General features: G+C 47.0%; 1 protein-coding gene across 6 annotated transcripts in view; it reads right to left on the bottom strand.

Moving 5' to 3' along the window:
* The window catches only part of DOCK9 (dedicator of cytokinesis 9), a 287,950-nt gene that overhangs the window by 40,617 nt on the left and 231,242 nt on the right, over positions 1-16,091 (bottom strand). For 2 of the 6 annotated variants that reach the window (XM_004577379.4, XM_036493477.2), the window contains exons 37-41: positions 16,004-16,051; positions 13,400-13,536; positions 7,891-8,006; positions 631-768; positions 346-528 (exon numbers count right to left, since the gene is read on the bottom strand). In XM_004577379.4, coding sequence (XP_004577436.2) covers positions 346-528; positions 631-768; positions 7,891-8,006; positions 13,400-13,536; positions 16,004-16,051 — 622 coding nt within the window. Of the gene's footprint in view, positions 1-345; positions 529-630; positions 769-7,890; positions 8,007-12,830; positions 12,875-13,399; positions 13,537-16,003; positions 16,052-16,091 lie in introns of all 6 variants that reach the window. The other 4 variants (XM_058670515.1, XM_058670514.1, XM_004577380.4 and 1 more) reach the window with 2 other exon arrangements.

Below are 16,091 nucleotides of genomic sequence, written 5' to 3'. Positions count from 1 at the left end.
GATATTTAAACACTGGAGAGTCACTGTGGGCTATCTGCTTCTCACCCAAGATGGTTACTATTAAGTGTTGCTGCAATTCTTCTTGATTAAACAGAATTTCAGTTAGCTCAATATTGAATCAATACCTAAACATTAATTTCCAACAGAAGTACATCTTGGGCCCACATCTTCAATTATGGTGCATGAACTAAACCAAGCCAGTAAACATGAGTTTCCAGCTTTCATGCCAAGGTCAGACCATGTGGTACATGTGAGCAGGGAACCTGGTGAATGTGACAGCCAATCTTCCTGTAGAAAGGGGATTTGACAGAGTGAGTCTGCATTGGAAAGCCAGACCACACGCACCTGCAGGTGTGTCCGGACGAAGGACTTTTTTCCAGTGTAGTCGAAGTTATTCCTCATCAGGAAGTAGAGCAGCTGGGAAGCCTCTGTTCGGATGGAGCTCAGCTTGGAGTTACAGTACTTGAGGATCTCATAGCACAGTGCGGCACACATGTCCGCTCTCCCTTCATAGAACGTTGAGGGAAACTAGAGGCAACAGGCAGATGCAGACACAGTGAGGTCAGCGCGCTGGGGCCTGCCCTAACTCCACGGTTACTAAAGCCGGCCATCCCCGGGGAAACAGCTCACCTTATAAATGAGCGATCTTAAGGCAGTGAAGACATTTTTTAAAGCTGTTTCAGACTGATGTTTTTGAAGAAAACACAGGTAGACATCAAACACTTTTTTCATGAGAGGATTATGTCCATGGTCAGCCAAGAGCTGGTTCTTAAAACACAATGACAGCTTCGTTAGTGACACCGCACGTATCTAGGCTTTACACAATTTGAGCTGAAAGGTTTCATTTTCCAAGCATTCAGATAACCTAAAATGTTAACAAACTCTGTCATAAGTCCCCTCAGAAAGTACAGAATTCTCTTGTAAGACAAACCGACACTTTGGGAGTGAACTTCGCAATAAACTTTGATGCAGTCGAAAGGACCACTGTCTTCTTGGTAAAGGGAACCCTTTAGCCTTCTCAGGAATTAGATACCAAACCACGGATCACCATCTGGGATTAGCCAGGCAGCTAGTCCAACGGACAACACATACGCACTGCAGAGACTGGAAGGCAAGTACAGAAAGCCTCCGGCATCCGTGTCGGTCCCACTGGGTAAGTGTTGCTAGTGGGATTCTAACATCTCATGGAGCTCATTCTCACACATATGAGGACCACAATGAATGGCTTCCAGTCAAGGTTTCCTGAGGTCAGCAGAGCATTCAGAGCAGAGAAGCACTCTGGCAGTGCAGCTGGCTAAAAAGCTCTGCAGCTGCCAAATGCACGCAGTAAACAGAGGCACAGTCCAGGAAGAAGCCTGCATGGACCTCTGTGTCCACATGTGCACACAGCTAATGAGCACAAACTCCAAGTAAAGACATATTTGTCTGAACAAAGGTAGCAATGATTGTAATGTTTTAAAAACTACCTCAAACCAAACTCTCAATTTGGTCCAAGGAACAGAGGTAACTTGATGATCCGGGTGTGGCTAGGAAATCCTGCGAGTTTACCTCTCCTTGACAGGGAATTTTCATGCTAGGTCCAGTGAGCACAGGTTTCTCACAGCTGGGGGAACACCTGGAACTCGCAGTGATCCTGGCATCGTGAAATACACGGGTGCCACACTGAATTCCACGGTGTGAAAGAGGGCAGTTGAACAAGCAGGAAATGTGACAAATGAAATGAAGAGGATGTAACTGAGCAGCTGTTGATTAGAAAATTTCACGTTGTGGGAATCAGTTAAATGTTTCATTGTCTGCGAACACTGCTTTCCCTCCACAGTTTGAAAGCCTTGCTTTTCACCGCACATCTACTTCCCTAATTAAGGCTGGACCAAAGTCTGGGAGAATCGGGAACTGAACTTCTGACTTCTCAGCACTCCGGCTGGAACCACGCGGGAGACGCAGTTCCTACAGACATCGCCCAGGCTCCCGTCCTGCTGCCTGAACTGGCTTCCGAGTCCAAGTCCTTCCTACTTGAGTGAAAATTCTCCTTTCTCTCCTTGTGGTCAAGACTTATTCCTTTTCCTCCTCAGGATCTGGGCTCTGATCTCAAAACTCGCTTGCAAAACAGGATGTGAAACCCACTTACCCTAGAGGCAAAGGGGAAATCTGGGTGCCAGCAGCTCCCTTCATTTTCCAACTGGCTTTCTTTCTGAGTTTCTCTGTTGTCTTCTCATTAATTAGAAAGCAACATACACCCAATGGAAATACATCTTTGAACACCCAGAAAGGCCCATGGGGGAGTGTTAGGAGCCAGAGACTTATGGGCCTTAGACTTGGCCTACCTGACAGCCTGTTGCATTGCAAAGCCTGCTTGGGCAAACAGGGCTACAGCAAGCAGGATATTAGGTCAAAACATCCTCTGTAGAGCAAGCAGAATGGAACCTCCACCCTTGCTCCTGTTCAAATAATTAGTTCCTCCCCTGTTTCAATATAGCTGATTAGTTCCTTCCCTGCTTCAGAGAAGAAGGTATATATATGAGGAGTAAAAATAAAGAGAGAGGCACTCTTTTCCACCAAGTATGTGTGTCCGTGTGTTTCTTGGGCCAGCAGCCGGGGGGGGGGGGGGGGGGGGCAGCAGCCCGGCATTCCCAGTCCACCCTCAGGGTTTGAGCGTCCTGTCCTGCAGGTTGGGACAAGGGAGGAGGATAGCAAAACACTTAGAAACAACCACATACAAAGTAACAGTGTATGTCATTTCTACCTTCTTACTTTTGAGTCTTACTGAGGCTGGGAAACTAAATTAGAAATTAGAAGGCTCTAAAGGCACGGTTTATTTCCAGCACTAAGGTGGAGACTCATTCTCCAAGGATTATCTGCCAGTCAGATTTAACTGTTGCAACAAAGTCTCATAGTGCTGAAACCAGGAAACAGGTCGTTTAGTGTGAGCTCTACTAGGGCTGTTTAAAGATCCAAGAACAAACAGGAAAACAAGCTTAAACCCTGGGCGACAAATGAGATACTAGACAGTTATCTGGGATGGCTAAATATCTCTAAGGCCTATGGTATTTATCTTCAATAGACACTGATTCATAAATAACTTTCAAGAATTCTACTTGAAGAGCTGTTTCACTTTCAGATGTGCCACTAGCCATGATGAACTAAGCCTTCCTTGTCTTTGCAGACCAGGTTCACAATTGGGCAAACCAGATTGCAAGCCACTGGGCAAGGCTCCAACCTCCTGGGTGTGTGTGCTTTGTCCTTTGAGTTCCTACTGCTTCTAGGATTAAGGATTAGTTCTCATGGTGCAGCTGCAAATCACGAAAAGATACTCAATAGCACTGCTGAAAATACATTCTCAGATTGAATTGTGAACACATTATAAATGTGATAAAATCAAGAATCAAGATGGTGGAATAGGGCAAGGACATGTTTAAATGAATGGAGAAGCATTTAATCAGGATAAAGCAGAGAGGACACATTCCAGGAAATAGGAGAGGGCAGAACACCAGCAGAGGGGTACCTGGAGACTGACAGACACAGGAAAGCAGCAAAAACAATGGTGTGGTGTTGCAGTGACTGATATACTCCAGCAGCATTCACCTAACGGTGATCTGAACACCAGCCGCCGAAACTCCACCAGCAACCAGGTGGGAAGGGACTTTCACTGCGAGCTTGGGAGGTGAATACAGACAAAGAACTGTCCGTCCTGCTGGTTTGTTTAATTTGACCAGGAGCAGAGACAGAGTGGCAGATCTCATATGGGCAGTCCGGGAACAGGGTTGATTCCATAGCCAGGTCAGCCCCCTAGAGCTGAATTGGGCGCCATTTTGCGTAAGGAGGCAAAGGCAAGAGAAAGGACTGAGCATGCGCTGAGCTGGGAGTGAACCATTTCTGATTCAGTGAACTGATCAACGTGGCATTCTACAGGTTCCACCCAAGCAGGTCTGGGTAGCCCTCAGATCTGATGGCCAGCAGATCAAGAACTCTAGTAGTGTTACATCAGGCGCCATTTTGTACAGTGTGGCAAAAGTTTTAGGACTGCAGGGGACAACAGTGAACTGCGCATGTGCTGAGTTCATAAGAACTCACTGAATTCAGTGGATTGCACTGGTCCCACAGGAAAATAATACCAATTGTGGCATTGTACGGGTCAAAATAGGTCCGTGTGGCACCAGACCTAACGGCAAACAGGTTCTGGCAAGATCAGCACCAACAACAATCTAGCTATATATGACACCCGATGTCTCCCTAATCCTGGGACCTGCTCCAACTGAAAGTGGGAGAAAAGTTGCAGAGACAACAGTGCAACCTCGGCATGATATCACAGGAGGTAGAGACTGGTGAGCCAGGAGCTGGGGCTACAGAGTCCATGGTGGAAATCTAACATAAGAACCCAGACCTGAAACTTGCTGGTGGCAGTGGCACAAGTGGCTGCAAGCAAAGAGCTGTGTACCAATTGCAATAAGTGAAATCAAACTGTAGACCTGTGGGTGACACAGCTTAGAAACCTTCCCTAAGGAGAAGAATCTGATAACTAGAAGTACAATGACCAAGAGCAAGAGAAGAGACAGAGGCATAATGAATATTACTGAAGACTCCCCTGTAAAGGAGCAAAAACCCTATACCAGCCTCTGAGTTAACTTAGGAAGACATCGAGAAAATGGGGGACACAGAATCCAGAAAATTCATTATAAACCTTCTGATGAACAATAAGAACCACATACAAGAGTTCAAATAATTTGGGCCCGGCGGCGTGGCCTAGCGGCTAAAGTCCTCACCTTGAACACACCAAGATCCCATGTGGACGCTGGTTCTAATCCCGGCAGCTCCACTTCCCATCCAGCTCCCTGCTTGTGGCCTGGGAAAGCAGTCGAGAACGGCCCAAAGCCTTGGGAGACCCGGAAAGAAGTTCCTGTCTCCTGGCTCCAGATCGGCACAGCACCGACCATTGCAGCCACTTGGGGAGTGAATCATCAGATGGAAGATCTTCCTTTCTGTCTCTCCTCTCTATATATCTGACTTTGTAATAAAAATAAATAAATCTTTTAAAAAAAGAATTCAAAGAATTTAAGGAATATGTTATACAAGAAATAGCAGCAATAAAGCAAATCAAGGCTGATGTATCAGAAATTAAGAACACAGTAGAGCAAATGAAAAGTACAGTGGAGAGTCTCCAAAATAGAATGAATGAAGCAAGCAGAAGAATCTCAGAATTGGAAGGTATTTCCTGTCATCAGGGAGAAGCAAACAAGAAGCTGGAAGCAGAGCTGGATCAGGCCAAAAAAAATATTCAAGAATTGAAAGACACTATTAAGAGGCCTAATATAAGAGTTATGGGAGTCCCAGAAGGTACAGAGAGAGAAACTGGTTTTACAAATATATTTAATGAAATAATAAAGGAAAATTTCCCTAATCTGGAGAAAGAATTGGGAAACAAGATCCAGGAGGAGCACAGAACTCCCAACAGGCTTGACTAAAAGTGATCTTTAATCAAACGTAAGGAAAAGATCCTTATATGTGCACGTGAAAAAAAATCAATTGACATATAAAGGAATGCCAATTAAACTCAGAGGAGACCTCTCACAGGAAACTCTACAGGCCAGAAGAGAATGCAGCGACATATTCCAATCTTGGCCAATTTCCTCATCCATCTGAGTCTCAGCTGACTTGCCTGTGAAGTAGGGGCCTAAGATCCATGAGGCAGGGATGCTGTGAACATTTAAGCCTGAGGCACAGAAAATTCTCTCAGAAACAGCAGGTCTAACATAAGAATAGCACTCAGGATTCAGGGCTCAGATCTCCCCAAAGTTCCCTCTTAACTAAGAAACTGGTTTCTGGGTTGTCTTGGGCAGTTTAATGGGTGTGGGCAGTTAGACATGCAAGTATGTCAGTGTGACAGCGCTCCATCTCTGGCACTGCATCAGATGGTACAGCCAACTCAAGGCTGCAATCTTTCTGGCACACTCCCATGATGTGTCCATGAGCATATCCCAGTGGTGCCTGCACCAGGAGCCTCCTAGCAGGGTGAGCTTGAAGTGCCACTTACACTGACATTTAGTCAAGCTCAGACCACACTGCACACCTGCCCATCTCTGCACTTCTGAGGGCGTGCCGAGCTGCACCTTTAGGTTTGACATAAAGGCCTACTGACTGTGACGGAAATCATCTCAGCTCTCAAGCTGTCTTCCTGGGTTCTCAGGGAGCAGACCCCTTGTCCCAGGCCCCAGGAGGAGTGAGTGCAGTCACAAGGCCCCAGTGCACACGTGAGTCCCTGCTGGGGCATTAGACCTAGGGCAGATGCCTCTCCACGCATCACAGCAATCCATTCCTCCTTCCCCTGATGCAGTAGGCTGAATCACCAAGTGTTAGGTAAAGCAGTCAAGACTGAGAGCCAGCAAGGGCTGAGACACCGGCTGATGGTGGGCTGCAGTCTGGGCAAGACCTCCACCACTCTGTCTCTGAGTCCATTAAAGCTGGGACAGACCAGGCACATAGAAGCCCCTTCCAAGCAAGGGTCATCTCCCTTGACAGGCACAACAGCCCTGGGAGGTCAATCTTAGGTCTGGAAAAACCCAATCCAGGAACACTACAAGGTCCATCAGAACCATCAGCGGCTGTTCCGAATTCGCGTGGTGACCAGCTGTTTGGAGATCTGGGAATCCTGACAAACAGGCAGCTTCATCTCTGAGGCCGAAACTGAGACGGGGCTGGATGAGCTCTGTGGCCCCTCAGTGAGGACACAGCCCACCCATAGGGGCTGCTCCTGCTGGGCCCCAACCCTTGCCCTCCAGTATTTCCCACTTCTCTGCATGGTAGCATTCGGGCCGGGAGGAGGGGACTATGTTGCTACTGCTGTGCCAAACGGAAACCTTTGTGTTTGGCATGGACACAGCTGTGATGATCACACACTCATACTCCAGACCTCCTCCCTATTCACTTAGGGACCATGAACATAACTAACAGGAGGTTTGGGAATCTCCTTCATGTAGAGTCCTAGTTTTCCCGGACGTGGTGTTGGCGGTCTCAGGGGGAGAACCTGGGAACGTGCATTTCTACACGTTTCCAGGGGCTGCGGGTGCCACTAGCCTGGCCCCACTAGGACAGGCCCGAGGCAGAGACTCCCTGCGAGGAGACGCTGCCGCCTCCCGACTCACTGAGGAAGGCCTGTCTTCCTCCGCTCCTCCTGCGGGTCCCTTCCTAGTGACACGCATTTCGGGGCACTGCTGCTAGGGGGTCTCACAGTTCCAGGGGAGAGGATGTGCCTTGGGAGGAGTAGCAGAGGCGAGTAAGGCAGAGCACGACTTGGGTTATGCCTCCCAACGACCCTGGGAAATAAGCACACTGTTTCCATGTTCAGAGTCTAGTCACACTAACTCAAGTTTCCCTTTTATATGCTAGAAATGGAACTAACCATTTAGTAAGGATGCAGTTTCTGCAAACTAGAGTGGCTGAGAAGTCCACGTGCACCTACTTAAAAACCGTTTTCAAGATGTCCCATGCTCTTCCCTTTATAAACATCTGATTTTAATTGGCTACCCCAGTTGGCTACCTGTACAGGCATGCCTGACAAGGTTCCCGTCACTGGTCCTCCCTGAGGGGCTAGCAAGCCCTGCATGCCCTGGCAGATACCCTCCCTGCAGTCGGGTGGCAGCTGCTTGCACAGTTTGCTTCCTGCCAGCCCCAGGTCCCCAGTGCAGGCTGATCAGCTGGGCCTCACTGCATGGAGGGCAAAGCCATTTACAGTTGCACGGCATCCTGGAAGGAATTCAAGACACGTGGCTTACTTACAGCAGCAGCCAAAGTCAGGAAAGGGAAAGACCACGCCAGCGGTCGTTTATGTGGGCGAGGCTTGCCGAGAAGACAGTATCGCCCAGGAACGACAGACCAGCAGTGCTGGTGCGTACTCACCTTGAACGCCAGCGTGAACAGGGACAGCGTGTCCAGAGCTGTGAGGCAAACCTCGGTGGCAATGTTGGCTTCCAGCAAGGACTGGTGGAGGACATCAGCATCCGAGTGTCCATAGCCTGTGTGGGTGACAACATGGCATTAGTGTCCGCAATTCAGATGGAAAGGAGGCTGGTGGGATGGGAGAGCCACAGTCAACTTTTGATTACGCACAGAAGGTCCCCGCTTAGAGCTCTGTCTCCCTGTCTGCATTTTGTGTGTGAAGAGGGAGATTAACAATGTTTCCACCTAAGGAACTTTGTTCCACCTTAGGAAGGGCAAGCACCACCCCACAGGCTCATGGTGTGCTTGCCCCAGTCGGCCGTGCTTCTGCGAAGAGCTGCCTCGCTTCACCCCTCAGCAGTACTGGGCAGCTGGGCTGCTGTCGAGTTCTCTTTTGCAGGCAAGAACAAAGGCACACAGAGACTCCACAATTTGCCTCAAGTCACACAGGAAGTGCATGGTGGAAGCAGGACCCCACTAACACAGGCACTGCCCATTAGCTCCTGGACTGAGCTGGGACCCTGGCGAGGCCCCTGCAGGGGTTTTCCATGCACGTGGAGGCAGCAACACAGCCCCGGGTTAAGAGAATCATGTGAGGGGCTGGTGGTGTGGCTTAGCAGGTTCTACTACCACACCCCGTCACGTCCAGCTCCCTGCTAACGTCCTGAGAAAAGCAGTGGGGAGGGCCCAAGTGCTAAGCCCCTGCCCATGTGGGAGACGTGGTGAAGCTCCTTGCTCCTGGCTTTGGATTGGCCCAGTCCTGGCCATCGTGCCGTATAGGGAGTGAACCAGTGGAGAGACTCCATCTATATCTGACTTTCAATTAAGAAACAAATCTTTTAAAAGAAAATAAATAAATAAAAGGTGGGGTTGAGCCCAGCTCTGCCCTCACCAACTGTGTAACCTTATACAAATTCCCTGGCCTCATTCTCTGTTCATCAGTGGAATGGGGTTAAGAATGGCGCTATCCACCTTAGAGGGCCACAGGGAGGGATAAGTCCGTAACGTCCGTGCAAAGCTCTTAGAAGAGTGTCTGGCACACGGGGTGTGTGAGCTATGAAAGCGTCCTCTCGGTCACCTGTCAGGTAATCAAGAGTTGACTGTGTGGCTCATAGTATTCTGCTTGCTTTCATTAAAAAGCATCAAAGCCAGGATGTCCGAAAGAAATGCTTAAGAGAAGGAAAGGACTTGAGGAGCTACCAGGCACATTTAGCTGAATGGTACATAATTCAAGTACAAACTGCAATCTCCTACATGTGACGGCAAAACCAATCCAGTGCTGATACAGATGCGGGTAGACACGCAACTTGAGAGAGGAAGTTATGAAATGGTTCGTAGCGGCAGAGGTATGGACAGGGATGCAAGGGGTTACGGAGCTGGCCCAGATGACATGAAAGGAGAGTGGCATCATGAAACACCATGGGATGTCTTTCTCCAGGGAGCAAGAAAGGCTCAGACCCTTACTACTTGGGGAATGAGTGTTTCCTTAGCACTCAGAGAGGAGGACACTCAGTGTGTGGATCAGGAAAATGCCGTACAAAGCACCGGGAGCTGCTGAGCCCGGGAGCGGGCAAAACACTCCTGAAGCAGCTCATGCTGTCATTAGCAGGAAACTAAGTGAACTAGCTTGATGTCATTCTGAAACCTGTGACGGACAGAATGACAGAATGGATTTCAGAAGGTTACAAAAGAGCTTTTAAAGAGCCACAGATGAACTTTTAAAACTACGGTAAAACATTATCCTGCACTTTGGTCCAGCTTTGCTTTTTAAAAGGGGAGTTTGATGTTTTGTGCTTGTCTACATCACATTATGTTGTTTCTCTGGTGAGGACATGCTGGTTCTATCTGTCTGCTTTTCGTGTGCAGTTTCTCAGAGGAGAGACGGGGGAGATGGGGGTTCTGATGTTCACTGAATTGGGTTTCATTTGGAGAAGTTGGCTTGGTAAACTGCAGAGGCAAGAGAAGAGGATAACAGATTGAGGATTATTGTTAAAGCACTTGATCACAAACGGTGGGAAGAGCGGACCAAAAAGGCAATCAAAATTTTCCATGAGGTCTAAGGGACCCACTCTTGAGGGCAGCCATTTTCTTAAAATGGGTCTCAGCACAGGTGAAGTTTTAACAAGGATCTGGCTTTAGTAAGTTTTCAACTTCTCTTTCTAGAAAACACACTGGGTCTGTGTGCCCAGGTGATCGTTGTAAGTGAGATGGCCTTCACAATGAAGAATTTAAAGAGAACTCACTCACTCCCGGCTAAAAAGCATACAATAGCTCTAGGGACAGAATTTGGCCATGTACTTCTTAGAAGATCCCATATAAGTGCTAGTTTGACACCTAGTTGCTCTATTTTTTTGTTTGTTTTTAAAGAATTATGTATTTTGAGCATGGCGCGGTGCCTCAGTGGCTAAATACTTGCTTTGAACACACCAGGATGCCATATGGGCACCAGTTCATGTCCTGGCTGCTCCACTTCCCACCCAGCTCCTTGCCTGTAGCCCGGGAAAGCAGTGGAGGATGGCCCAAAGCCTTTAGGACTCTGCATCTCTGTGTGAGACCTGGAGGAAGCTCTCGGCTTTGGCTAGGCCTAATTCTGTCTGTTGGTGCCATTTGGAGAGTGAACCAGCGGATGGAAGATCTTTCTCTTTGTCTCTCCTTCTCTCTGTGAATCTGCCTTTCTAATAAAAATAAATAAATCTTTAAAAAAAATCCCTCACACTGGAGTAGCAGCATAGAGTGGCTGCCCCAGCATTAGGCTGGAGACTGGAGACTGCATTTCTAAGGAACCAGGACAAAGCTGGGCACACAGGAGGACTTTCATTCTAGGCACCAGGCACAGAAAAACACCACGGAGCTGGTGAAGCCAGGAGGGGCATCTTAAGGGACAAGAAAACTCTTAAGCAATCTGACTCTGAAGGAGTGTAGTGTAAATCACATTGATACCCACCAGAGGGCAACAACCATGTCCTTTAAGGATGTTTTTCAGATTTAAGACAATTCTCCATAGTGAACTTTGGCTTTGCAATTTTCATGATTTGCTATCACAATAAATAACAGGGGTAACGAGTTACTGTTGGACTTTATATATATGATGCCTATTCCCATGTCCTACTATTAAAAGGTGCTGGTGGCAATGTGGGGAGAGGAGTGGTGGTAACACCACAGCTGGAGGACGCACAATGGGTTAGGTTGCAGCATGGATCTCCGCTGCCCCCTAGTGGCCACACAAATGTCTGACAAGGCCATTGCTAGTCAGAAGTAACCCAAGTACAAAGACTTTCTATTTTTATTCTTTTCTGAAACGAATTCATTTTAGACTCCGGGTTATCTCTGGAAAGTCCCTCACATATTGCATCAATGTCACATGGGTTGGTCCAACAGAAGGTACTGTATTTGTTCTACAGGATTTTTAGAAGAGAGACATGTGGCCACACATATCCTATAATCTATCAAGGTACTAGTGTAAACAAATCAGTCTGAATATTTTCATATACATATTCACAAGCTTACAGTCTATGTTTCATTTTCTTCGCACCTTTTTTTTTTGTCTGAGCTGACAAGCTGGAAGTTGACAGAGATGGCCAAGGGAATGGTGGACACCATCCCAGTGCATCATCTGAGAGATGCTAAGGGCTGCGGAGACATAAGAGCAGGACTGCAGGCAGACAGATGGAGGAGGCAGCGGCGGAAATGTGACTGAAGACCAAGAGCTGAGGCAGGGAGGATGGGCCTTCCTGTGGGGACCGACCACACTGACAAGGCTCTTGGCAGCTGTACCCAGCCAGCTGTCCCCCTTCAATTCAAGCTACCACCTCAATATCCTCCTGCAGCAGGAGGGGATGTGCACATGGGGGAGGCATACGATGATTTCTTCATGTGCTGACCGTTCTGTTTTCCTTTTCTGTGTTTTCTAAATGATGACCTTTGAAGGTGGGGCTGGGTCTGCTTAAGTTTCAAAGGTTAAGTATTCATTTCGAGGGACAGTGAGTCCCAGAAATTCTTTGGGCCAAGCGAGCCCAGCAGCTCCTGCTCACCACCGGGGACTGCATTTCTGTTGCTAAACAGGAAATGGAAACTAAAAATAACAAAGCTCCTCCTTTTGTTGGTTTCAATGTCTGGTCTGAAGTGCTGGAAAAAGCCCCACCAGACAACATAGGGAAAAACCAAGTGTTGGAGCCTTGAGTGTGCTACAAAAATATACATTTTACAGCTATGTACAGAAGTGAGAACTGGCATTTTAAGGCTACCAATTTTGCACGTGGCATGCTGACATCATATTGACCTAAACAAAGCCTAGAATTTCATAAAGAAAGGCTATCACCTATCACATATACCCTTGCAGGACTGGAAGAATGGGGAGATGCTGTGTTTTGGTCCCTACAATCAATATAAGACGGTGGACATGCTGTCTGTCTTTACTCTCAGCCTGCACTGAGAAAGAGCTGTGACCATCACAGTGAATGGAGTTCTTACAATTAGAAATGATGGGAGGGTATTAATAACTATGCATTAGAGACAGTTCTTGGAATGAGAACAAATAATTGTCTAGAGAAAACATTAGCCATGTCATGCTTGGAGAAGAGATGGAAACCCACCAGAAATGGGACTGTTATAAACCATCATGCAAATTTTCATGTGCTGCACGGTTAAATCTTTTAGGGTTTCCTCTCTGAGAGACCCCTGGGAAGATGCAACAATGAAATTCTAGTAACAGCACACTTTGTCGTGTCCCTTCTGGTGACTGATTAGAAAGTACATTTCAAATATGCTCCCATGTTTTGGCAGAACTTTTATTGTGAAGTTAGAAAGCCCCAAAGTTAGGAAGGCAAGATGAACACAAAGGTCTCGGTTTGCGAGTAAAGCAGCCGGCCTTGTAAGCAGACTCCAACCTGATTAAGTCTTACCATTGTCTACAGAAATTCCAAGCACACTTGATATCTTTCTCACACTGAAAACACAGAAAAAGTCACTTCGTTATTGGACGCTTTTCCACACCCTCATACATTGATTCACGGGCTCTACGTTTTCATGGCCGGGTAAGGCTCAACACGCCTTCGGAGTGGGAATGCCAGAATGTGGGTGCTCGGTCAATTACGTGCATGGGATCAGGAGGGCGAAAAGGAATCTGACCCTGATAGGTACAGCAGCTGCTGCCAAGGCTACAAGCCACCAATCCCCAGGCTGTCTTTAAGAGACTGAAAAATGTGGCTATGGAGCCTTCCCAATTTTGTTCAGGGGTTGGGGCAAAGGGTCTTTTAGGTTGGGTGCCGCATTTGACCGTGCTCCACATTATGTCACTCCCGTGTGCTTCGTACTCTCCTCCAAGGAAGGGAACTGGGCCGTGAGCTCTTCCTCCTACTTTCCTGAGCTGGAAGAGAAATCAAGTTGGTGACATGGCACTTGTGGCCAGGGCTCTCCCTTCTGAGACGGCACAGAGATGCTGGCTGTTACGATGGTATGTCATGGGACTTACTGTGGTTAAAAGTGAGAGAGTTATCCAGGCTGCCCAGCTGCTGCAATCTGGCATGCATCATTCCTGTTCTGTTACGGGAAACAGGCAATGTCTGAGACTTTCGATCATGAACTATGGGTCCCAACCCCTCCTGGTTCCTGCAACATGAGTGAAATGGGATAGAAGCAAAAGTTAGATGGGTTACACCGCAGCAAAGTGGGGAGTGTTAGTGAAGACAGCACGTGGCACAAGAGAGACAGGCCACATACTGACCAAGCCCAGTAGGGCAGCCAGAGACAGACAGGCCACATACTGATCAAGCCCAGTAGGGCAGCTAGAGACAGACAGGCAGCAGCTCTTAACTATTCAAGGCAAAGCACCTGATGATGAAGAAGCAAAAACCACGCCAAAGCAGAGACCCCTCCATGTCTAGAAGTTACACTAGAGATGCCACTTTTAAGAAGGCGAGCATCACTTCAATGTGGTGCTAAAGGCTAATGTTCTGACCACTGTCAAACACTACACACCTCTTACACATTACAAAAGAGTAAAAAAAAAAAAAATCAACAATTTCCTAATTAAAAACACATTGGAAGAAACAGAGCACAAACATGCCATGGAAGGGATTACATGAGGCAGTTTTAACACCTTTATTCTTACCCAAGCAGGAAGGAGAGGAGCCACATACTTTGTTAAACTTGTCAGCAGTCAAGTAGAGAGAACAGAAAAGTGATCTGGGTTAGCAATCAAACAGCTAACTTCCTACTGTGTACCATCACCAGAGCAGATGGGGAAGGTGACCAGTGCTGGAGTGACCCATGTCCCCCGTCCCAGAGCTCACGGTTCGCTCGCTGTGTTATTGTGTGTAGGCGTGCAGGGACATGCACGAGCTACCATCGACAGCATGCTGCTGGGTGATCTCAAAGTGATGATGAGAAGGCACAGTGTTCAAACACCCGGCCACCGTGGGACGGCCAACACTGATGACATTCACACGCACAGTTCAGGGTCTTTGTTGCATGCAGCAGAGACTGCGGCCAGTTTTGAACAAAGCAGGGCAAATCTTTCCACAGTGCATGGAACAAAGTAACAGCATCTCCACTCCTGTACTCCTCTGCCTGTCTATTTTTAAGACAGTCCACAGATTTAGATGCAAATATATACAGGGTGCTTATGAAATCAGATTTCTCTAAAAATTTTTTTTTAAAATTTATATCTGTTGGGGGGCAGGGAGGAACTAAGCTAACCCGTTCACCAAGTCCAATTTTAAAACATTTTATCAGGAAAGAAATCTTTAGCTTCCCACATTCACTGTTTGAAGCGCTGAGACATTTTTTTCCCATTGGCACTAACTCCCCAAATATCATGCCACGAGAGAGGTAGCAATTACTGCAGAAGGCTCCGAGTTCTTGTAGGCTTTCTAACTTCAGGACACACTGCGTGCCATCGCCACGAGCAAGGCCAAAGTGTTGAGTGTGTGGCTGTTAGTATAAAGACACCTTGTATATAGTTGCATTTGGTACTTAAGAAATCAGATACAAATATGACTGTTGTGACAAAAAATAAAAGTTAAGATTAGAGAACTTCATGTATTCCCACATTTCAATTAAAATGGAAAACATTAATAGGAGGAAAGTGCAAATCTGCTTATTTTTGAAATAAAAGATTTGTATTACATCACATAAAGCAGGATTCTGAAAATTCCCCAGACACTTCCAGAAGAGAACAATGTTAACATAAAAAACAAATCTTTATACTGGACTAGAAAGTGTTAATCCCTGTCATGTCTATACAGCAAGAGAAACAAACCAAAATTATAATTTGAAAGGTTTTCTTAAAAACTAAGTATACTTACATATGTTAAAACAGAAAACTATGACATTTAGAATAAGAACCCATAAACACAAGTAACACAAAACGGCACATGACTCAGAGGGTAAACAGCCAAATACAGACATGAGTGGCAGCAGGCGGAGTCAGAAGATGAGAAAGCACCATCCCCTCCCCACACAAGAAAGAGGAGCTGGACACACAGGAATTCCCAGCTCTCCTGGAACTCAAAGGGAGTGTTGACACTCAGCCTAGCTACAAAACGATGCAGGGCTGCCATGGATTAGTCCCATTAAGGGAAGCAAAGGCCCTGTTTAGAGAAAGTTTGTGCAAGTTCACACAAATTGGGGATGGAGTGCAAACATTCTTTCATTAGGAAAGAAGTGAAGTAGTTAGGTGAGAGGTTAGGATGTTTGCAGGGGATGTGGGAAGGGTAAAACAGCTAGGGAATTCCTTGAGGAAGAAGATGATAAGAAGAGGAAGTAGGGAGAATGGACTGAGGAGGAAGACAGCATGGGATGCAGGGACAACATGGAAGGAAGCGTAAAGATGTAGCAACAAGCCCCTAAAGAAATCTTTCCAACAGTTATGCATGACAAGACAAGACAGAGGGGACACAGAATGCAGAGAAAGATGGGAACAGATGCTATAGGGCAACTGAGGGCCTGCCAGCTGCCTTCACAGCTGCTGTGGGAACCCTGACTACCAATCATCATAGGTGGCCTTTCCTATGCATTTCGGTCCAAGTACTATGGCAGGTTAAACAACCTTTCAAACTGGAATGCCCCACGGTACCTGGCTATGTATCGTTTCCCCATGTACTGGAACTGGTGCAAGCAGACTCTGCAGAGAAGATGGAAAATTGTTAGGCAAATCTGAAGAT

This window comes from Ochotona princeps, chromosome 12, assembly GCF_030435755.1.
Source record: "Ochotona princeps isolate mOchPri1 chromosome 12, mOchPri1.hap1, whole genome shotgun sequence".
NCBI lineage: Eukaryota > Metazoa > Chordata > Mammalia > Lagomorpha > Ochotonidae > Ochotona > Ochotona princeps.
The sequence above is the reverse complement of the archived record's forward strand: the minus strand, read 5'-3'. Positions and strand labels throughout refer to the sequence as shown.